The sequence below is a fragment of the Cnephaeus nilssonii genome (genome assembly GCF_951640355.1).
Source record: "Cnephaeus nilssonii genome assembly, chromosome: 6".
Classification (NCBI taxonomy): Eukaryota; Metazoa; Chordata; class Mammalia; order Chiroptera; family Vespertilionidae; genus Cnephaeus; species Cnephaeus nilssonii.
In genome coordinates this window covers 53,339,190-53,361,290 of record NC_137077.1, presented here as the reverse complement: position 1 = coordinate 53,361,290, position 22,101 = coordinate 53,339,190, and the positions used below count along the sequence as shown (strand labels likewise).

At 51.9% G+C, this 22,101-nt stretch overlaps 1 protein-coding gene across 6 annotated transcripts; it reads left to right on the top strand.

Annotated features, from left to right (window-relative positions):
* The first annotated feature begins 2,020 nt into the window (after positions 1–2,020).
* SMARCC2 (SWI/SNF related BAF chromatin remodeling complex subunit C2) lies at positions 2,021–22,092 on the top strand. 6 transcript variants are annotated; one of them, XM_079775360.1, is made up of 30 exons: positions 2,021–2,175; positions 4,056–4,175; positions 4,805–4,890; positions 5,341–5,422; positions 5,521–5,613; positions 6,693–6,762; positions 6,985–7,054; positions 8,299–8,374; positions 8,536–8,667; positions 8,771–8,886; positions 9,195–9,319; positions 10,914–10,973; positions 11,125–11,162; positions 11,419–11,549; positions 11,829–11,900; positions 13,773–13,886; positions 14,380–14,533; positions 15,217–15,309; positions 15,601–15,720; positions 15,810–15,872; positions 16,210–16,468; positions 16,952–17,113; positions 17,368–17,432; positions 17,644–17,779; positions 17,859–18,025; positions 18,717–18,851; positions 20,062–20,443; positions 20,773–20,856; positions 21,133–21,198; positions 21,707–22,092. In XM_079775360.1, exons 1-30 carry the CDS (start codon positions 2,065–2,067, stop codon positions 21,781–21,783), a joined length of 3,459 nt encoding a protein of 1,152 aa, XP_079631486.1. In that variant the 5' UTR covers positions 2,021–2,064; the 3' UTR covers positions 21,784–22,092. The 6 variants fall into 6 exon arrangements, with proteins under 6 accessions (XP_079631486.1, XP_079631487.1, XP_079631483.1 ...); XM_079775361.1 differs by lacking the exon at positions 21,133–21,198; XM_079775357.1 differs by having other exon boundaries at positions 20,773–21,198.
* Positions 22,093–22,101: the final 9 nt, after the last annotated feature.

Here is a 22,101-nt window from a genome sequence, read left to right as displayed (position 1 = left end):
TTAATGTTTCCGGCTACAGTGTGCAGGCTGTAGCGCAGCTTTACGTGTAACTCGTGTAGGTCTCACAAGTACCCCTACTTTCCAATGAAGGCTCCAGCTAGCGGTGGGTCCAGCCTGCACGCGACCCTGAGGAAAGCGGAGAGATTTGAGGCATACACTTTCTTCTATCATTTGTAAAAATTAATTTTTGCAGACGTGTATTAAAGGAGATTCCTTGCATGCCATCTGATGAATGGTGGTGGTAGACTGATAGGTTCCAGCTGGAGTAATGAAGAGCCTCAACCAGGAAGAGCAAACCGGTGTATAGCGTGGAAAGTGATTATGGTGGGGGTGGGGAGGAGACAGTGGTGTGGCAAGCGTGGGAAGAACAGCATGAGCAATGGTATGAACCCCTGGTCCTTTGGGGATCCTTCTTGGAGAAGATGGTGCTGTGCAAATGAAATACAAAAAGAACATCCTCCACACGTATCTTAGATATTCCCCACAATCAGAAACGGGGGGGGGGGGGGGGGGCAGGAAGAACGGAGTGAGGTGAGTACAGGTTAGAGAAGGGGTCGATTCCCTATCTTGGCGAATACATGGGGAATCTAGAACAGTACCTGGCACAGAATGAGCACTCGGTAAACAGTGATAGTTATCCCACACTAGCTCCAGCTAGATCTGCGTTGTTTGTCTCAATCGGCTACTCCCCCGAGCCCTGTGGTACTTGAGGTGCACCTCTTCAGGGAAATCCAAATGAGAGCATGCCCCGTGTCCTGGGTGCTCATTTGTAATCAGACCTACCAGACAGGACTTCCGGTCACCAAATCCAGAGGTGCCCTCCTTCCCTGGGAACTCCAGTTGTGACTATTATAGCACAACAGGTGTTCACGTTCCCAAACAAAACCAAACTCTTCTTCAAACCCTTCGCGGTGCCCTACCAAAAGCATGAAACAATGTCCAGGTCCAGCTAGCAAACCTGAAGTGACAGAATTCTGAAAGTGCCTTGTATTCTAGCAGCCGATATGGCTGTGGAGAACAAGATCACCCCATTTTCCCCCAAATCCAAGGGTGAACGACCTTCCGGCTTCTCTTTCCGAGGCAGAAAAGGTAGGTGCACGAAAGACGTGTGCGAAAACAAGGGCTTTCCTTTACACGCCTTGAGGGGAAGGGGGAAAAAAGCGGCCGTCACGAACAGGATTCGAACCTGTGCGGGGAAACCCCATTGGATTTCGAGTCCAACGCCTTAACCACTCGGCCACCGTGACTCCCAAAACTGCAGCCCGCTTCGCGCTTACAGAAGGAGTCCGCCTGCCGGGGCGGCGGGCCGCCGAGCGGACACACGCCCGCCGGCCGCGCGGCCCCTGCCCCGGCTCCTCACCTCTCTCCTGTGCCACTCAAAGGGGAACAGTCGGGGGGGCCGGGGCCCCCAGGTTGGGCGGGCCACCCACCCAGCGGAGATTCGGGGTCTCCAGGAGCGCAGAGCTATTTAGGCGGCGACGGCGCTGCCTGCAAAGGAAGCAGTTGGAGGGAAGGGGCTGGCCCCGAGGGTGGCGGCCCGGGGACCCCTCCCCTCCCCTCGGCCTGAGGAGTGAGAAGGGTGCTGGGTCGGGGCATTCGGGCGGCGAGACTCGGGCAGAGTTTACACGGCATCTCCCGGGGACGGATGAAAGGCAGGGCCGTCTTGGGGAAAGGGGCCTGGGGCTCCCGGTACTGGGCTCCGGGGAGCTAGGAATGTGCGAGGGGACGGCCACGGGAGCTGGGGCGCCTGGGGCCTCGGGCGTCCCCTTGGGGTAGAGAGGAGCCATTCCCGGGCTGAGAGGCGAGAAGGGAAAAGGTTCGGGGCGGCCTCCGGAGCGGGCGCCGCCGGGGAGCAGCCCCCTCTCCTAGGCTCCGCCGCCGCCTCCGGGGAGGCTGCCGGGCTCGGCCCCGCGCCCGGCCGGCCGGCAGGGGTCGCTGCGCGGGCCGGGACCCAGGCGGCGGGAGGCGGCGGCCGCGGCGGCGGGAGGCGGGCGGAGGAGGCGGAGGAGGCGGGAGCTGAGCGGAGCGGGGCGGGCGGCGGCGGCGGGGCCCGAGCCCGAGAAGATGGCGGTGCGGAAGAAGGACGGCGGCCCCAACGTGAAGTACTACGAGGCCGCGGACACGGTGACCCAGTTCGACAACGTGCGGCTCTGGCTCGGCAAGAACTACAAGAAGGTACGCGGGCCGGGCCGCGCGGGCCGGGGGCGGGACAAAGGGACCGGGCCCCGCAGCGCCCGGGCTCCTGCCCCCTCCGGCGGCCGCGGGCCCCGGTGCAGCCCCCGCGCGCCCTCCGGCCCGCGCCGCCCCGCAGCGCCCGGCCGCCCCGCTCCGGCCTCGGATTGCATCCCCCGCCTCCGCGGCTGCGCCCTCTGCTCCGTGTCTTCCTCCCCTGCTCCGCGGGCCCCGGTGCCAGCCGCCCACCCTCCTCTTTTCCGGGAGAGACGGCGGGGGTCCCCCCGCCCCCGCGGCGTGCCCGCCTCAGTGCGCGCCCGAGCTCCCCACGGCCCGGTGCCGGCCGGCCTGAGGCCTCCCTGGCGCTTTGTGCTCGTGCGGAAAGCGGGAGGGTCAGCAGCCGCGGAGCAGGCCCTCGGCCGCCCCGTCAGCCTGGACGCGGCCCCCACCTGGAGATCACCTGTCTCTCCCGCCCGCCGCCCGCCAAGGGGCAGCGGAACCTCGGAGAGCCACGGGGTTGGAGTTCCTGGGCAGCGAGCCCTTCCCACGCCATTCCTCAGCTCCACAATGAAGTCACCCACCGCCTGGCCTTGAATGGCCTGGGTTTGGGGTTCAGCGTCTAGGCCACGCTTTATAGCCCTAGCCCCCCACCCCCTAACTGGAGATGATAAGGTCCTGAACAAAGGGTGGAAGAAGCCTTACCTGTCCCTTCCACTGAACCTCCTGCTGGGGTTGTCTTTGTCTCCAGGCCTGTTGAAAGGAACACCTTAACATATGGCTTTTCTCCAGAGACCGCCAGCCTGTCTTCTCTCTGCTCCCAGAGAGGGGTCTCCCTGGCTGCCCTTCAGCGCTCGGTCCTTCCTGCCCAGCTTGGCCGCCTGTCAGAGTGCGATGAGGGGTGGAGGAGGACGCCCCTCTGGTCCTGGGCGGGAGCCTGTCCTGCTCAGGGCTCTGGGTCTAGGGTCCTGACAAACAGCTGTGCCTTGTCTGCACCTCCGCCTGGGGCTCTGGTTCCCAGGCTCCCACCTTTGACCTTTGGAAAGGGAGATCAATCTAGGGGCTTAGTCTCTAGCCCTGGGGAGATGGACAGCCCCTGACCTGGCTCAGCTTTCCAGCTCTTGGCTCGTTGTCACTTACCTTTTCCTTCAAGGATCTCTTTACACCTCCCACTGAGAAGGAGCATTCTCCTCTGTGATTAGGGTTGAGGAAACGGGGGTCAAAAGGTAAAGGGAAAGTTAGCCTGCTGGCTCAGTTCTAAATTAGAACAGAAGGCGAGGACGCTAGGTAGCATAGCATGGGGGTTTTTAAGAATGCCCCGGTTCCTTGTCTCAGCTAAGGTTTCCTCAGAGAAGACGGATGCAGTCGTGCTCCTTCCCGCTGGGCTAGGTGGTGGCTGGCCCTTCCCATCTCGGAGGGCGTGCGTGCCCCGTTCCCAGCAGAAGCAGAGTGCACAAGCTCGCTCTGTGCCCAGGCTTACCCTCTCCGTCTGTTTGCCCAACCTCACTTTCTTAAGCCACATGATACCCCGAGCCTTGGCCTTCCACAAAGTTACCCCAGGAAATACACTGTTGTCTCACTTAGAGCCTCGAAGGTATTGCTTCCCTGGCCTGAACTCAAGGAGTGCTCAGAATTTTACAACCCTCGGGGTAGAGATCCAATGTCAGGGTGTACCTGGGCTGGGGCAGCACAGTTGCAACTCCCTGGTGAGGGGCGCAGAGGGTCTGTCTCCCTTCTGCCATTTTCTTTATAGAAACTAGACGTGTGGGGGAAGAAGACACAATTTTCTCTGCCCCAGACGTTTCCAGAGCGCCCGGGGAAGAAATAGGGAAGTGGTGGACAGTTCATCTGGGGTCTACTTTTCTTTTCTTTCCCTCTTTCCCCAGTATATACAAGCTGAACCACCCACCAACAAGTCCCTGTCTAGCCTGGTTGTACAGTTGCTACAATTTCAGGAAGAAGTTTTTGGCAAACATGTCAGCAACGCACCGCTCACTAAACTGCCGGTGAGTGCAAAATCCAGGGGATGGATCCGCGAAACTGGGGAAGGCGTTTTTTTGTTGTTTTGTTTTTTAGGGGAAGGGGTTTTTTGTAAATTTCATAATTTTTGAAATTTGGGTAATTTTTTACCATCCCTACCCCTGGTCAGGACATTGATGCCTTGGCCTAGTCCCCAATTTACCGTTCCCTTTGTCTTAGTAATACTTTGTGCAACAGGTTATTTCAGAGTGTGTGAGCTCAGTGCATGAAACTCCCATGGCATGGCTAGAAGGGGATGAGGTTTTGATTTGCACGGGCTTGTGTTCAAATCCTGGCTCTGTGACTTGGCCAAGCAATTCACACCCTTTGCATCTCGGTTCCTTCATCTCTAGATAGGATTAACATGACTACACTATGGCCATTCTGTAATGGTCAGTGAGGTAACCCAGTAAGTGCTTGGCACAGAGTGGGGCTTTGTGAATTTTTGTTTCTTTCTCTCCCCTCTTCTAGGCTACATGATACAGTGGCACAGGGGTTAAAGAATTCCAGCTTTGAGAGGGAGATCACTTTAGCATGGGATTTTGTGAAAGGATTAAGTAATAAGAGAATTTAGGATGTAACTCTTACATGCTTCTTCCCTGTCTCAATTTTGTAGATCAAATGTTTCCTAGATTTCAAAGCAGGAGGCTCCCTGTGCCACATACTTGCAGCTGCCTACAAATTCAAGAGTGACCAGGGATGGTGAGATGCCCTCTCTTGATGCTTTTTATATGTTGTTTAGAGGGACTTTCCTGGGGTAAATTTTTCCTCGGGGTCTTTCTGGGGTGGCAGAGCTTAAGTAGACATTTTTATGAGTCTCTTACTTCAATAGGTCAGTAGGCCTGACTTGCTAGGTCAGAAATATGGCTGGGAGTCAGAGCCAAAATAGTCTCCAAGACTGAGTATGTGTGTGTGCACCAGTGTGTGTATTGTAGAGGAAAAGGGGTTCTTAGGTTGGCATCTCAAACTTTGCTTTGTCCTTTGGACTCAGTACAGAGTGAGTTGAGATCAGTAAACCCCAGATTCTGGGCAGTTTTGACAATAGCCGTGAATGGGATTGCCTCCTAGTTTCCCATGTTAAGAAGTCACGTACCCTAACCTGATCCCCCGACCTCAGCTATACCGCTCACTGGATTATTGCCTCTTCACAAGGCGGCGTTACGACTTCCAGAACCCATCACGCATGGACCGCAACGTGGAAATGTTCATGACCATCGAGAAGTCCTTGGTGCAGGTACTGATCAGGAACCTGCCCCCTTTCATCTCCCTTCCCTCAGCAGGAATCCAAACACTCCCCCGTAATCTCACTCCATCTACTTCTTCTCCCCACAGAATAATTGCCTGTCTCGACCAAACATTTTTCTGTGCCCTGAAATTGAACCCAAACTGCTAGGGAAATTAAAGGACATTATCAAGAGACACCAGGTGAGTGGGCAGGTCAGGAGAGGTTTTGGAAACCCCATGACCCTTTTCCCGATGTTTCCATTCAATAAACAGCCCCGAGGGGCCATGTCTTCTGCTGCAGAGGTGCCTCCACCTCCTTGGAAAATGACTAGACTGGAAGCCTTGGGCCACGCTTTCTCTGTCCGCTCCTCCCCTTTCCCAGTCTTGACAGGTTTGGGTCACTGTTCCTAGAGACTGTCTTGGTCCGGGGGAAAGCTTTTCCTTCCACTGAACTAGAGCTGGCCTGAGTGCAGAGAAATGAAATCTTTACCCTTTGGAACTCTAGCATAGCAAGCAGATGTCATTGTTAAAGACACACCGTCAACTTTACAGTTCCCATGTGTAGATTATTTATTCGGAGAGGTTATCTGTAGCAGTTTCGTTTTTGTTTTTTTTATTGATTTCAGAGAAGAAGGAAGAGGGGGAGAGAGATAGAAACATCAATGATGAGAATCATTGATCGGCTGCCTCCTGCACGCACCCCACTGGGGATCGAGCCCGCAACCAGGCATGTGCCCTTGACCGGAATCGAACCTGGGACCCTTCAGTCTGCCGGCCGACGCTCCATCCACCGAGCCAAACCGGCTAGGGCTATAGCAGTTTTGTGGGTTTTTTAAAATATATTTTATTGATTTTTTTACAGAGAGGAAGGGAGAGGGACAGAGAGTTAGAAACATCGATGAGAGAGAAACATCGATCAGCTGCCTCCTGCACACTCCCCGCTGGGGATGTGCCCGCAACCAAGGTACATGCCCCTGACCAGAATCGAACCCGGAACCCTTCAGTCCTCAGGCCGACGCTCTATCCACTGAGCCAAACCGGTTTCGGCTGTAGCATTTTTTTTAATTATTTGACTTTTCTCCATTATTAGCACAATCCCAGCTATTTCCCTCCTCCATTCACCTAGTGTGTGCTTAGTAGAGAGGGCCACTCACTTTAGTACCATTCTGAGCAAAATATGATTAGGAAGGCAGATGTGGGGTTAAATCTTATTTGGGCTTATTTATACTGATGAGTGATTTAGAGGGGAGTACATTTACCTCCTTTTTTGTGCCATCCAGGGAACAGTCACTGAGGATAGGAACAGCGCGTCCCATGTTGTGTATCCCGTCCCAGGGAACCTGGAAGAAGGTGAGACCTGGCTTTCCTGGGCACCTCGTGAACGGCTTGGGCTAGGAGGTGGAGGACTGCTCAGATCCATGCGGTGCCTGAGCTTCTCTCCTTTCCACCCTAAATTCTCCTACCGTCTTACATTCCTATCTACAGGTCCTCTGCTGCACAGGAGTTGTATACAGAGTTACTTTTTTGTACCCCATTAGCTTATATCTCTCCCTGCTCTGTCTCTATCCCCAGAGGAATGGGTACGGCCAGTCATGAAGAGGGATAAGCAGGTTCTTCTGCACTGGGGCTATTATCCTGACAGGTGAGGATGGGTTTGGGACAGGTATGAGCACAAGAACCAGGCTGAGAAGTGCTAGAACATCTAGCAAAGCAGCAGGGAGTGATTTGGAGATGTGTGTGTGTGTGTGTGTGTGTGTGTGTGTGTGTGTGTATTTTTTTTTTATTTTTTTCTTCTTCTTCTTCACTTTATTATCTTTAGGGGTTATTTTAGGGTTGTTTTTTTTAGGTTTGTTAATTTGTTCTCCTCTTTTCTATTATGTGAATCCCCTATCTTGGGGGAGGTTGATATTTATTGGACCAGACTTAGGCTAAAAGAATTGGGGCTTTACATGCAAAGTGGTTATTCTAGTATAATTTTTGATAAGTAAATATTAGAAACAATCTAATTGTTTAATGGTGAGGAAATGTTTCAGCCAATTTATATATTTAGTGGGCTATTATACAGCTTTTACTTATTTTTAAATATGTTTTTATTAATTTTTAGAGAGAGAGGAAGGGAGAGGGATACAGAGATAGAAACATCAATGAGAGAAACCGAATTGGCTGCTTCCTGCATGCCCCCCACTGGGAATTGAGCCCGAAACCCGGGCATGTGCCCTGACTGGGAATCTAACCAGTGATCTCCTGGTTCATGGGTGGACACTCAACCACCGAGCCACACTGGCAGGGCTATACAGCTTTAAATTTATAGAAATAACATGGATAATTTGTTAAATGAATATTAACTGCAAAAAGTAGGATATAAAACAACTTCAGTATCATTGCAATTATGTTAAAACAAATTTGTACTGAAAAAAGTTACTGGCCTAGCTGGCATGGCTCAGGGGTTGACCATCAACCTATGAACCAAGAGGTCACGGTTCAGTTTCTGGTCAGGACACATGCCCAGGTCAGGCTCACCTCCTCCCTTCTCCCATGCAGGAGGCAGCCAATCGGTGATTCTCTCTCCCTCTTCTTTCCACTCTGAAATCAATTAAAAAAAAAATATATATATATATATATTAAAGTTACTGGGAAAAAGCATATACTGAATGTCACAGGTAGTTGTATTAGGGTGATCCTTTTTTATTTTTGAAATATTTTGTAATTGTTTTTATTACTTTATAAAGAAAAGATCCCAATATTAACTGGGGAAATAATTATACCAAAATAATAACCCAGCAACACAGTGCTTTTTATACATGGAAAAGGTAAAAGATCTCCACTTTTCTTTTCCACAACTCTATCTTGTTGATTCTCTGCTTCACGATGAATTTCCCATGGCAGTTACGACACGTGGATCCCAGCCAGTGAAATCGAAGCGTCTGTGGAAGATGCTCCGACTCCCGAGAAGCCTAGGAAGGTGAGCTGCTCTGTTCCCGGCTGCCCCAGAAAAGCGGTGCCAGCGCCAGGCCACTCTTTGGAGAGGAAGCAGCAGCATCGGTGCCCTGGGCTTTCTGACAGGCCCCGGACGGGGCTTTGGCTTCTAGGCTTCTCTTCAGCACAGTCTGCCTCTGTCCTTAGGTTCATGCGAAGTGGATCCTGGACACGGACACCTTCAATGAATGGATGAACGAGGAAGACTATGAAGTAAATGATGACAAAAACCCCGTCTCCCGCCGAAAGAAGATTTCAGCCAAGACATTGACCGATGAGGTGAAATTTCCTCTTCTTTCTTCTTGGAGCCACTAGCATAAGTTTTGGAATAAGTCTTCACGGGATTATTGACTGACATTTGTCCCAATTCCCCAACCTGCAGGTGAACAGCCCAGATTCAGATCGACGGGACAAGAAGGGGGGGAACTATAAGAAGAGGAAGCGCTCCCCCTCTCCTTCACCAACCCCAGAAGCTAAGAAGAAAAATGCTAAGAAAGGGTATGCCAGCCCCTAGCCGCCCCCACCTTCACTGATCTCCCCAAACCTTCCCATGACCACCCGACCCTAGACCTCCTCTTTAGCTGCCTCGTTGTTAGTTCTAGTCCCAGCCACTAGTAAACTCAAAGAGAGCTTTATCTCCAGATGAAAGCCTGGGCCACTTCCTATTATTCTGAGGTGATTGGTTTCTGTTTTTGCTCAGTTCTGCCCTTGAGGTTCTCTCTTGCTTCCTGTCCCTTGAACTTTAACTTCCAGGGACTCCTTATCCAAGGATGACTAGGTTCTCTTTCACTCCCTTTCCTTCCCAGTCCCTCAACACCTTACACCAAGTCCAAGCGTGGCCACAGAGAGGAGGAGCAAGAAGACCTAACAAAGGACATGGATGAGCCCTCACCGGTCCCCAACGTAGAAGAGGTGACATTGCCCAAAACAGGTATGGGCTGGGCCTAGCTCCTGGCCGGCCTGCCCCGCCCCTACTCTTTCAAACCCCCTGAGTGGCTGATTTCCTAGGCCCAGTCCCAGGTCTAGAGGTTCTTTCCATCACCATGGACCATCCTCTAACTTCACATCCATAACTACTAGTAACTTGTGGACTGTGCTTAGTGCTTGACAGTAGTTGTCTCCATATTCTATTTTTTTGTTTTTTGATTGATCGATTTTAGAGAGAGAGAAACATCAATTATTTTCCACTTATTTACGCATTCATTATTTGATTCCTGTATGTGCCCTGACCGAGAATCAAACCCACAACCTTAGCATATCGGGTTGATGCCTTAACCAACTGAGCAAACCCCGTCAGTAAAATATATCTGAGCACAAATTACATACATGAACTGTTACACCGCTCCTTTTAGAACATTATAAAACACGTGCAGACATTATCTAAGAATGGGAAAGGGGAAGGATAAGATTAAAAGACGAGTATAAAGAGAAGTTCTGATATTCTCGGGCTGAACTAGTGGACCATCTTGTGATCCTGTGTGAGAACCTCGCTTTGGAGACCTGCTCTGCAGTACTGTCACAGTCTGCGTTCTGGAGACTAGTCCCAGATAGATTTCAGGAGGGGAGCAAAGAGGGCCACGAGAGAGGAGTTCTGGCTCCCACCCCTCATCGAGCAGAGCAGCTCTCCTCTCTGTCGTGTTTTCTCCTGAGCTTTCGTGTATGAATTCATTGAGGAAAGTGTCCTCTGCTTTCAAAAATATTTAAGATCTGGGGGAGGGTGGGTGGGTGGGAAGAGAGCAACCAAAGAACTTGTATGCATTTATGCTGAACCCATGGGCACAGACAATAGGGTGGTGAAGGCCTGGGGAGGGGAGGGGGGAAGGCGGGGAGGGGCTAGAAGAGGTCAATGGTGGAAAAAGGGGGCCGTATGGAATACTTTCAACAATAAAGATTTTTTTTTAAAGCAAGGAAAAAGAAAAAATAATATTTAAGATCCAACCATTTCTCTGTAGAGTGATTTTGTCAGGCTCTGTCTCACTTTATTAAGAACTTACAGCCCTGGTGGATGTGGCTCAGTTGGTTGAGTGTTGTCTCATGCACTGAGAGGTCACCAGTTCAATTCCTTGTCGGGGCACATGCTCGGATTGGGAACTTGATCCCCAATTGATTTTGTGTTCTCACATTGATGTTTCTCTCTCCCTCTCCCTTCCTCTCTCTCTCTCTAAAATCAATAAAGACTATTTTTTTTAAAAAAAAAGGAACTTACAAAAAAATAAAAATAAATAAATAAAAAGGAACTTACACATAGGTGGATATAAGGGCCTGAAAGACAAATGATATATGAATATCCATTGAGTAGAAAATGCTTTTCTATAGAAAAAAGTTAAATGAATTTTTAGTTGGGAAGAGGGCAAAATGGCAAGTGAGTTTCCAAACCTAGACTGATTGTGGCTGAAGGAAGTTACTGCATTTTGTGATCAGAAGGAGAAAGTTTTTGGAGAAAATGAGATCTTTAGAACTCAGCAGCAGAGAGGTGAGGGCCTGGTTAGGCAGAACCTGTCTGATAAAATGACTCTCTCTGGCAGTCAACACGAAGAAGGACTCGGAGTCGGCCCCAGTCAAAGGAGGCACCATGACTGACTTGGGTAAGATGGGGAGCCTCGGGGCAGGGCAGTCAGAGCCCAGTTCGGGGAGGCAGCTGTCACTTCCCCCAGCCTGCCGGGGCTTTTCAGGAAGTAGGACTCTTCTCGGCCCCTCGGGAGGCTTCAGCCTTGTATCTTGCTGTCTCTCTTTCAGATGAACAGGAGGATGAGAGCATGGAGACCACGGGCAAGGTGGAGCCAGTTTAGCGGGGCCCTGCCTCCCTATGTGATTCTGATTTGTGATTATAAAGTTCCCTCTGCCCAGACCTTTCCCCCCATGGACTAAGTCTGCCTATTGCTCAAAACTGACCCTTTTCCAGTCCTGGGGCCCATTACTGTTCATCCCCACACCCATCTTCAGTGCCCACATTCCTGGGGTGTGGGAGAAGCAGGGGGTGCTAGGGGCAAGATGAGAATGCTGAGTGTCCAGCAGCCTCCGTGTTCATAGGATGAGGATGAAAACAGTACGGGGAACAAGGGGGAGCAGACCAAGAACCCGGACCTGCATGAGGACAATGTGACTGAACAGACTCACCACATCATCATTCCCAGCTACGCAGCCTGGTTTGATTATAATAGGTATTGTTGCTCCAGCTTCTCACTAAACCCTTTTCTCCCTGCCTCCTGGCGTCAACATGTTGTTCCTTCTCCTGCCGCTAAATAAGTTATTTCTTCCTCAGTCAGCTAGACCGGGGTACACTTCCATTTTAGGGGAGCCCTGGGAGGAAGTTCTCCCCAAGCATCTGATTCCTTCCTGCTGTCTCCAGCTGTTTGCCTGCCTCACCTTCTAGGCTTTTCCTCTCTTTGGGGCGCCATTGCTCCACTAGTGCCTTCTGAATGCACTGGCTTCTCTTGCAGTGTCCATGCCATTGAGCGGCGGGCTCTTCCTGAGTTCTTCAACGGCAAGAACAAGTCCAAGACTCCAGAAATGTAAGGACATCTCGGCTCATGGATCTCTCTCTCTCCCTGTCCCATTCACTCTTCCTGATCCAGCAACATCCTGTTTAGCAACCATTTCTTGAGTTCTTCCATGAGCCAGGCGCTTGTGCAAGGCTCACCAAGACATGATCGCTGCCCCCGGCCCAGCACCTGACCACGCAACATGCTCTCTGGGATTTGCCCAGTGGCCATCAGCCTGCTCTTCTGTGCAAAACAACTACCTGCTCCAGTTCCTCCATTTCTCTTAACAGGGTACAGAGCCTTTCAACCCACAGTTACTGATGTTGTCCAAAATGCAAATCCCCTAGCATAGCTTTGATAAAATGTCAGTGGCTGTTACCAGGCTGGTCCCTAAGAGTAGGTTTTGATAGATAAACGAGAGGGAAAACTATTAAGACCCACGTCCGTGAATTAAGGGATGGAGAAGGCTCTCTGGAGAGAAGTGTTAGGTCAAGTGCGGACTTGGGGCTCAGAAGTCCTCACCTCCTTCAGGGTGTTGCCTCCGGCCAAACTTGGTTGGCTTTGGGTGAGACTTGGCAAGCCTCTCTGGTTAGAGATGCTCCGGGATCACTATCGTGATGAGATGGTGAGCCTGAGTGCTGAGCCACGGCTCCCTGAGAACCCGGCGGGCTTGCTTCCCATCTGTTCCTCCGCTTCCCCCGGGCCGTCTTCCTTCCTGCAGCCGGTCTGCTTCGCTCCTCTTCGGGGGCAGCAGCGTGTGGAGAAGCGTCGCTCTCTCCGGGGGAAAGGAAGTAGCGACCAGGTGACATGTGATCCACATGATTTGCAGGCAGGGTTGGAACTAGAATTGTTCCACACTTTGCACTCTTTTTTTTTTTTAATAGTTGTGTTTTATTTTTTTATCTGGAGAGAAATCAAATTTACCAGGAAGAGAGAATCATAGATTTTTAGATCTGGAAGAAAGCTTATAAGTTGCATAGTTCTCATCACATTAAAAACTAACAACCTTGAGGCCTTTCAAGATGATGTGACTGGCAAATGAAGGGCACAAAGCTGTGTTTTTGGTGGCGAAGCAGTATTTGAAATCGTGTGTCCTAACTTACACTTTGCACTTTGGGCAGAAAATAGTAAATGATGATGATTGCCTACCTTTAGTGAGAGCTTACTGTCTCCCAGGCACATCCTACAGACGTTGACTAATTTAATCTCCACATCAGCTTTAGAGGAAGGTTATTATCATCTCCACTTTACTGATTAGGAAACTGAGGTTTAGAGGGGCTAAGTTACGTGCTTAAAGTCAGACAGCTAGTAAATAGTAAAACCGAGATCTGAATCCTTTAGTCTGGGCCATGGTCTCAAACTTTACACTATACTATACAACAGCTATCTATCATTTTTCAAGCTGTACTAGACCTTCACAGACCTTTCTAAGCTTCAACAGACACTTCGCTTTATAGATGGGGAAACTGAGAGGCAAAAATTTAAGTGTCTTGCCCGAGGCCATCGTGGTAGAACTGGGATTTTAGCTTTTCCACATTCAAAACATACTCTTTGCTGACTAGTAGGATACATGGATTTGGACCTCCCTCTACCATATGCATTTGGAAATAAGGACTTCTTGTTTTACCTTTTGATTCCTTATTTAAAAGTTGGGTGAATCACCTTCAAGGACAGCCAAGGACATAATTTACTTAACTAGAACCCCATCAAGGAAAACGCCAGCACTGCTTGAGCCCCTTGGCGCCTAGCACATAGTAGCCCCACATTGTTCACTGAGTCAGATTGTCGACTCCTTTTATCTTGGTCACACAGGAGGAGTCATTTGCTCCTTTATCACTTTCCTACCCATCAGCCGGCAACAGACATTTATTTTTCTACCTCATTGTTCTCTCTCCTTCTAAGCTACCTGGCCTATCGAAACTTCATGATTGACACTTACCGGCTGAACCCCCAAGAGTATCTCACCTCTACCGCCTGCCGCAGGAACCTGGCAGGTGATGTCTGTGCCATCATGAGGTGGGTTTTGCAGCTGAGAGGAAGGGGTATGTCAGGATGTCTGCCCACAGATGTCTCTTGGCAGAAATAGAGATGCCAGCAAGGAACACAGGGGTATGAGCAGGAAAAAACACCCCTAGAGAGAGGTGAGGTGAGGTTCGGGTTCGGGGTGGGAGGGACTTGAGGGAATGGCAGTGGTACCCCTCGAAGTGTGGAAGAAAGGAGAGAGTCCTAAAAAAAAAATAAAAATAAAAAAGAAAGAAAGGAGAGAGTCCTGTTTCGATGTTACTGGCTGTCCAGGAGGAGATGTTGAGCAGGTGGATGACTGTGAAGAGAGGTCCTGACTGGAGATGTAGACTTGGCATTTAGGTGGTGGGAGGAGAGGAGATGTCCCAGGAAGGAGAATGAGCAGAAAAGAGGGCGGGAGAGGGAGCTTTGGGCCACCTCTGCCCTCAGCTCTCCTCATGCAGCTTTCTGGTTGCCCGTGACCCTGTTTCTGTCTCTCTCCTCCCAGGGTCCACGCCTTCCTAGAGCAGTGGGGTCTTATAAACTACCAGGTGGATGCCGAGAGTCGACCAACCCCAATGGGACCTCCACCCACCTCTCACTTCCACGTCTTAGCGGACACGCCCTCAGGGCTGGTGCCTCTGCAACCCAAGACCCCACAGGTAGGGTGAGGGGCTGTAGGGACCGGGGTGGGGATGGGGGGGGCGTAAAACTGGGCTTCTTTGGACTTTTCTTTTTCTGGTTTTTAGGGTAATGGTTCAGGAGTGTTTTGAGGCTTCTTCCTTTTCCATGGGATGCACAGGGCGACGGGAATCAGCCCCAGGTGTTAGCAACCTCTCTCAGCCTCTGTACCTAAGACTGCGAGGACTTGCTGAGGGAGAAGAGATGCTCCTTGTCCTCAAGGAGCAGACAGACTAATGTAGGGGACGGAACAGACAGAGAAAAAAGGCTTAAAATCCAGCTGCATGGAATTTTTTAGCTTTGTCATGCTTCCAACATTTTTTCATTTTTGACTCATAATTATTATCACTTCCATTTTTCCACTTCCATTTCATACATTACAAAAATTAAGAGGAGAAAGGTTATGTGGCTTGCCCAAGGTCACTGAGTACTAAATCTAGAACTAGAACCTAATTGTCCAGCTCCTAAGAAAATCTGTAAAGACATATGTGAATACAAGTGGATATCATGCCAACTACAGACCTAATTAGCCATTAAGGGAACATGGAACAGTGACATGAATGCCCCAGAGCTGCAGACCACCCAGGATTTGGTCTTGAGGCCTCTAGGGCCTTGGCCTGGTGTTCCCTGCCCAGCCTCCATGACGTCAAGCTCTGTCCCCCAGGGCCGCCAGGTTGATGCGGATACCAAGGCTGGGCGCAAGGGCAAAGAGCTGGATGACCTGGTGCCAGAGACCGCTAAGGGCAAGCCAGAGCTGGTAGGTGGGGCGTAGACCCTGCTGGGCTTCTTATTTGCCCCTTTATTTGGGGGCCCCTGCCCGGGAAGGAGAGATGAGAACAGAGGAGCTACAGCAGTGAGGGAGGAAGTCCCGCCCAGGGGTGTCCCTGACTTTGGGAAGAAAGCTCCTTCTGTCTGTTTCTATCTCTCTCTCTCTCTCTGTCTTTCTGTCTCTCTCTCTCTCTCTGTCTTTCTGTCTCTATCTTTCTCTCTCTGCCCCTGGCTCCTGGTGGTCATTTGTACTCACCTCTTTCTCTCCCTCCACAAATAGCAGACCTCTGCTTCCCAACAAATGCTCAACTTCCCTGACAAAGGCAAAGAGAAACCAACAGACATGCAGAACTTTGGGCTACGCACAGACATGTACACAAAGAAGAACGTTCCCTCCAAGGTATGGAAGTGTGGGGTGACTCGGCCTGAGCGCCCTCACTCCCCAGAGGTTACGGCCCCTCTGGTTGACGCCCCGTCTCTCCCCTGCAGAGCAAAGCTGCGGCCAGTGCCACGCGGGAGTGGACGGAGCAGGAGACCCTGCTGCTGCTGGAGGTAATTGGGGCGAGGAAAGGAGAGGCCTGCGCAGCGGAAGTGGCCGGGCGCCTGCGCACTCGCGAGCGGGGCCACGTGATCTTGCCCTCAGTCTCTCTCCTTCCCGATGCCTGTCGCACCTGCCCTAGGCCACAGCTCCAGGCCAGAGATTTGGGCCATTTCCTTAACGCCATATCCTTTCTTAGTGCTACTTGGAAGTTCCTTTTGGACCCAGCAGAGTACACAAATACCACAAACAGAGAGCTTTGAAGCCAGCTATCCTTAGTAAGATGGGGGGAGTTGATCTTCAAGGAAAGTGGCTAAGTAAGCGAAGTTGTGTCTCCACCACCACCACCAGGCTCTGGAAATGTACAAAGACGACTGGAACAAAGTGTCTGAGCATGTGGGAAGCCGCACGCAGGACGAGTGCATCTTGCATTTTCTTCGTCTTCCCATTGAAGACCCGTACCTGGAGGACTCGGAGGCCTCTCTGGGCCCCCTGGCCTACCAGCCCATCCCTTTCAGTCAGTCAGGCAACCCCGTCATGAGCACTGTCGCCTTCCTGGCCTCCGTCGTCGATCCGCGAGTCGCCTCTGCTGCTGCAAAGTCGGCTCTAGGTAATGTGGAGGGTTCCTGGCCTTCTTGGTTTGCGTTTGTTTGTTTGTTTGTTTGTTTGTTTGTTTAAATATATTTTTATTGATTTCAGAGAGGAAAGGAGAGGGAGAGAGAGATAGAATCATCAGTGATGAGAGAGAATCATTGATCGGCTGCCTCCTTCACGCCCTCAACTGGGGATTGAGCCCACAACCGGACATGTATCCTGACCAGGAATTGAACCCTGACCTCCTGGTTTATAAGTTGACGCTCAACCACTGAGCCACACCAGCTGGGCTTAGTTTTCGTTTGAAGGACTAGTTACTCAGACCTTGAGACCCTCTCAAGTATGGCTGCCTTATTGGCCTTGTCTTCTGCTGGCATCAGCTCAGGCACCAGTCTGGCTCCATGCTGGTCTGGATGGAGAGAAGGGATTTCACCGGGGTGGCCAGAACTGCCTGCCTGCCCACCCCCACTCCCATCCTCATCCTCTCTGGATCTTGCAGAGGAGTTCTCTAAAATGAAGGAGGAGGTACCCACCGCCTTGGTGGAGGCCCATGTTCGGAAAGTGGAGGAAGCAGCCAAAGTGACAGGCAGGGCGGACCCAGCCTTCGGTCTGGAAAGCAGTGGTATTGCCGGAACCACCTCTGATGAGCCTGAGCGCATTGGTAAGGCTGGCAAGCTCCCAGATTTATCCCCTCCACCTGGCCTCTCTCTGCCATCCCTGCTTCGGTCGGCCTCAGAGCACAAGGCGAATGGGAGATTGGTGGGGGTTTTGTTTTCCCCAGGACTTTACCTGAGGGACTATGGCTCCCTATTGATGCTCTCACTAAGATTTGGGCCAGGAGAGGGGCTGGGGAAGAGTGCTGTAGAGACAGACTCTGTATCAGCCACTTCCCGTTTCCTCTTCCCACGGGCCCAGAGGAGAGCGGGACTGACGAGGCGCGGGCGGAGGGCCAGGCCGCAGAGGAGAAGAAGGAGCCCAAGGTATAGCTGGATTGACCTGGGCGGGGAGCTGGGGGTGGGGGGGCAGTGTGGTGATGGGAGCTGGCTTAGTCCAGCTCAGGCAAGAGATGGCTAGGCTTCTCCTGGAGCCAAACTACCTCCCAAGTAAGAGGTGTAAATTCATTTCCCAGTCCGACCCTGTGTGAGAACCGGTCACCCTGACATCCTCTACTTTTCTCCCCTGGGGCTTCAGGAACCCCGAGAAGGAGTTGGGGCTGTGGAGGAAGAAGCAAAAGAGAAGACTAGCGAGGCTCCCAAGAAGGAGGAAGAGAAAGGGAAAGAAGGCGACAGCGAGAAGGAGTCCGAGAAGAGTGATGGGGACCCCATAGGTGAGCCTCCCAGCAGGGTGGTTAAGTTCAGGGAGAGAAGGGGGAGGCCGTAGGACTAACAGCCCTGTTCCCGGCCCAGTTGACCCTGAGAAGGACAAGGAGCCCAAGGAGGGGCAGGAGGAAGTGCTGAAGGAAGTGGTGGAGTCGGAGGGGGAGAGGAAGACCAAGGTGGAGAGGGACATCGGTGAGGGCAATCTCTCCACCGCTGCTGCCGCTGCGCTGGCCGCCGCCGCTGTGAAGGCCAAGGTGAGGGCCCAGAAAACCCAGGGGAGACGCCCCTTCTCTGACCTCACTTCACCTGGAGGAGACCCTTCCTTATCCCTTGAATAACGCTGCCCATTTACTTTTCCTTTGATCCTAAGAGGGAGGGTTGGTCATCACTGTTCTAAGTTTTTTTAAGCTTTGATTATTTGATTAGAGGCCCGGTGAGGTCCCTCGGCCTGGCCTGCGCCCTCTCGCAATCCGGGACTCCTCGGGGGATGTCGGACTGCCGGTGACGGCCCCATCCCTGCAGGCCAGGCTGAGAGACCCCACTGGTGCATGAATCTGTGCACTGGACCTCTAGTATGCATATAAGATCTTTGGTTAATTTCTTCCTGCACTTCCCCCTCCCCCCTTCCCTCTGAGATTCATCAGGCTGTTCCATGTTTCCATACTTGTGCATTGAGCATCTGCCCCTGGTGGTCATTGCACGTCATAGCTACTGGTCAAATAGTCGAATGGTTGCTTAGGTTTTTATATATATAGATTATTTGACTTTGTCTTATCCTTTGCCACACTTGATTTTTCTTCATGTTCTTTTAAAAAATCAAGCCTGTTTTACGCTCTGGGCTGTGACCACAGCAAATTGTTTCTTAAAACCTGCCACCTTTCTCTGCCCCGGAATGTCTTCCACTGGGTCTTCCCACTGACATGCCTCCCACCCCTCCTTCCCTAGCACTTGGCTGCTGTTGAGGAGAGGAAAATCAAATCTCTGGTGGCCCTGCTAGTGGAGACCCAGATGAAAAAGTTGGAGATCAAACTCCGGCACTTTGAGGAGCTGGAGACGATCATGGACCGGGAGCGAGAAGCAGTGAGTAATGCTCCCTAGGGGTTCAGCAGAGCCCAGGGGCCCCACCTTGATGCTGAGCTGTGCCTCAGTTGAGGACGGGGCAGTGGGGAGAGGAGAGCAGCAGAGCAGAAAGCCTGAGATGGACAGGGCTCCAAAGCAAGAGTGAAACAGCCCAAGCCAGGGCGGGGGGCGCCAGCCCCAGGCAGTTAAGGACAAGTGGCCACAGGGGAAGCCTGGAGGCTGCGGTGCCCACAGTGTCAGCTCCTCCACGGGGCAGAGATCCTGGTTGGTTTCTGATCAGCATCTCCAGGTCCTTGAACAGTGCTTGCCCATAGTAAACTCTCAATAAGTATTTATTGAGGGATTGAACAAATTTAAGGCATGATGAGAGGGTAGAGGCTTCAGATCCAGGAGATGGACTTGAAAAGGGGATGGGATAGGTAAGCTATGGACCACTTTGTCTTTGAGAAGTTGTAAAAAGAAAGAGAAGAGCCCTAGCCTGTTTGGCTCATTGGATAGAGCGTCGGTCCTGGGTTCAATTCTAGTCAAGGGCATATGCCTGGGTTGCTGGCTCATTCCACAGGAGGTAGTCAATCAATGATTCTCTCTCATCATTGATGTTTCTATCTCTCTCTCCCTCTCCCTTTCTCTCTGAAATAAATAAAAATATTTTAAAAAGAAAAGAAAGGAAGAGAAGACAGGGCCCCTGCCCTCGGAGAATGTACAGTTTAATTAGAGTCATCAAATATATATGGATGGAGACATAAAAAACAGTTAATGCTTAAAGTACCTGACAAATTCAAATTAAGAGATTTCAAATCAAGTATATAAGTCCTGAGGCGATAACAGAATCAAGGCCAAAAGCTCAGAGGCTAGTGAATTGATCTGAGATGGCTCCCTAAGAATGATGAGTTTTTAGCCAATTTTTAAGGAAGAAAAGAACATGAATTGACAGGAGGACTGGAAAGGTTTTCCACATTTATGACAAGTGCAAAGCTCTGGAGCTGAAATCAGCAAGGGCTATCCCCCAGATTAACACCGTTGCAATGAGAAGCTGTGTGGGCAGCGAGAAGATGGGGGAGGGGGAGCGGACGCTGAAGCCCTGATTTAGTTTTGATGTGGGGAACCACCAGAATGAGAGGCTGGGTTTGTCAGAAAATAAAGCAGGGGGAAGGTGCTTGCTTTGGGGTCTTCTGAAGTACGGGTGACAGTACTCAATTGGCACCGGCAGCTGGAGTATCAGAGGCAGCAGCTCCTGGCCGACAGGCAAGCCTTCCACATGGAGCAGCTGAAGTATGCGGAGATGAGGGCTCGGCAGCAGCACTTCCAACAGATGCACCAGCAGCAGCAGCAGCCACCACCAGCCCTGCCCCCAGGCTCCCAGCCCATCCCACCTACAGGCGCTGCTGGGCCACCCACAGTCCATGGCTTGGCTATGGCTCCGGCCTCTGTGGCCCCTGCTCCTGCTAGCAGTGGGGTCCCTCCTGGAAGCTTGGGCCCCTCTGAACAGATTGGGCAGACAGGGTCAACTGCAGGGCCGCAGCAGCAACAACCAGCCGGAGCCCCCCAACCTGGGGCAGTCCCACCAGGGGTACCACCCCCTGGACCCCATGGTAAGTGATGGGTTCTTGAACTCTTGCTGACCAGAGCGATCCAGGTGGACGTTCCAGGTCCCCTTGGAGGGGACACGTGGTAGGATTGGAGACTGGATTGGCCTCAGTTTCTTCTGCTGGGCCCACCTCGGCTATATCCTTAAGCCGGCAGGGATCTTTCCCCAAACCTAGATCTTCGGAATTTTGCTCCAAGGATTTACTACTAATTCTAGTGTCAGGAAAAGGGAAGGTGGTGCCTAGGAGTGGCTAGATTATCATCCCTATAAAAGTGAGTTGATAAGTGAGATTTTCTGTCTCTAATCATCTGGATCTCTCTTCTCTATTCCCAGGCCCCTCACCGTTCCCCAACCAACAAACTCCTCCCTCAATGATGCCAGGGGCAGTGCCGGGCAGCGGGCACCCAGGCGTGGCGGGTAATGCTCCTTTGGGTTTGCCTTTCGGCATGCCGCCTCCTCCTCCTCCTGCTCCATCCATCATCCCATTTGGTAGTCTAGCCGACTCCATCAGTATTAACCTCCCCCCTCCTCCTAACCTGCATGGGCATCACCACCATCTCCCGTTCGCCCCGGGCACTCTCCCCCCACCTAACCTGCCTGTGTCCATGGCGAACCCTCTACATCCTAACCTGCCGGCGACCACCACCATGCCATCTTCCTTGCCTCTCGGGCCGGGGCTCGGATCCGCCGCAGCCCAGAGCCCTGCCATTGTGGCAGCTGTTCAGGGCAACCTCCTGCCCAGTGCCAGCCCACTGCCAGGTGAGAAGGGTCCTGGAGGGGAGAAGGGTGCGGGGAGGGGTCCACACGGGGAGAGGAGGGCAGGGGGAAGGGCTCAGGTACTCGTGAGCGCTCTGGTAAAATGAGAATACAGGAGAAGGGGCCTCTCTGGCTGCCCTCCACCATCCCCAGCCTGGCAGCTGCCACCTCTGGGATGACGCTGGGGCCTTCCACTGGTGGGTCATGGAGGAGTCCTGTGGCACAGAGCAGGAACTTGAAAAGCAGCTACCTGACTGCATGATGATTGGCACCCCCTTTGCTTGTCCCCATCATGCTCAGATGCCCCATTTAGGGTTCCCTTGGGGGCAGGAGGATGATTTCAGGTCTGTCACTTTTCCCAGTGGGAGGTGGGAGAGGTTGGGAAAGGAAGTTGTATGTTGTGGGTACCTCATTCATCTACCCACCCATTGCACGCCTTGCCCAGTTCTGTTTGTCCGTGGTGCCCTCTCTCCTGCTCACCCTAGCTGATTCATCTTCCCTTTCTCCACAGACCCAGGCACCCCCTTGCCTCCAGACCCCACAGCCCCGAGCCCAGGCACGGTCACCCCTGTGCCACCTCCACAGTGAGGAGCCAGCCAGACATCTCTCCCTCACCCCCCATGAAGATCAAGGTTCCAGGAACAGCCCTCCCCCACCACTGGGACTCTTCCCAGCTGGAGAGGTCATCACTACGTAAGGAAAGCACTTGCTGCCCCTCCACAGCCCCCACCAAAGCCCCTGCCAGGGGCTTGCATTTTTATATCGGATTATTCAAGGACTTCTGCTTAAAAGATCTTTCTAATGTCTGGGAGGAAGGATAGGATGGGGATGTGCCCTCACAGGAAGGACTGGGGGAAGGTATTTATACAAGGTTCTAATTAATCACTTCTAAGGGTACACCCCCTC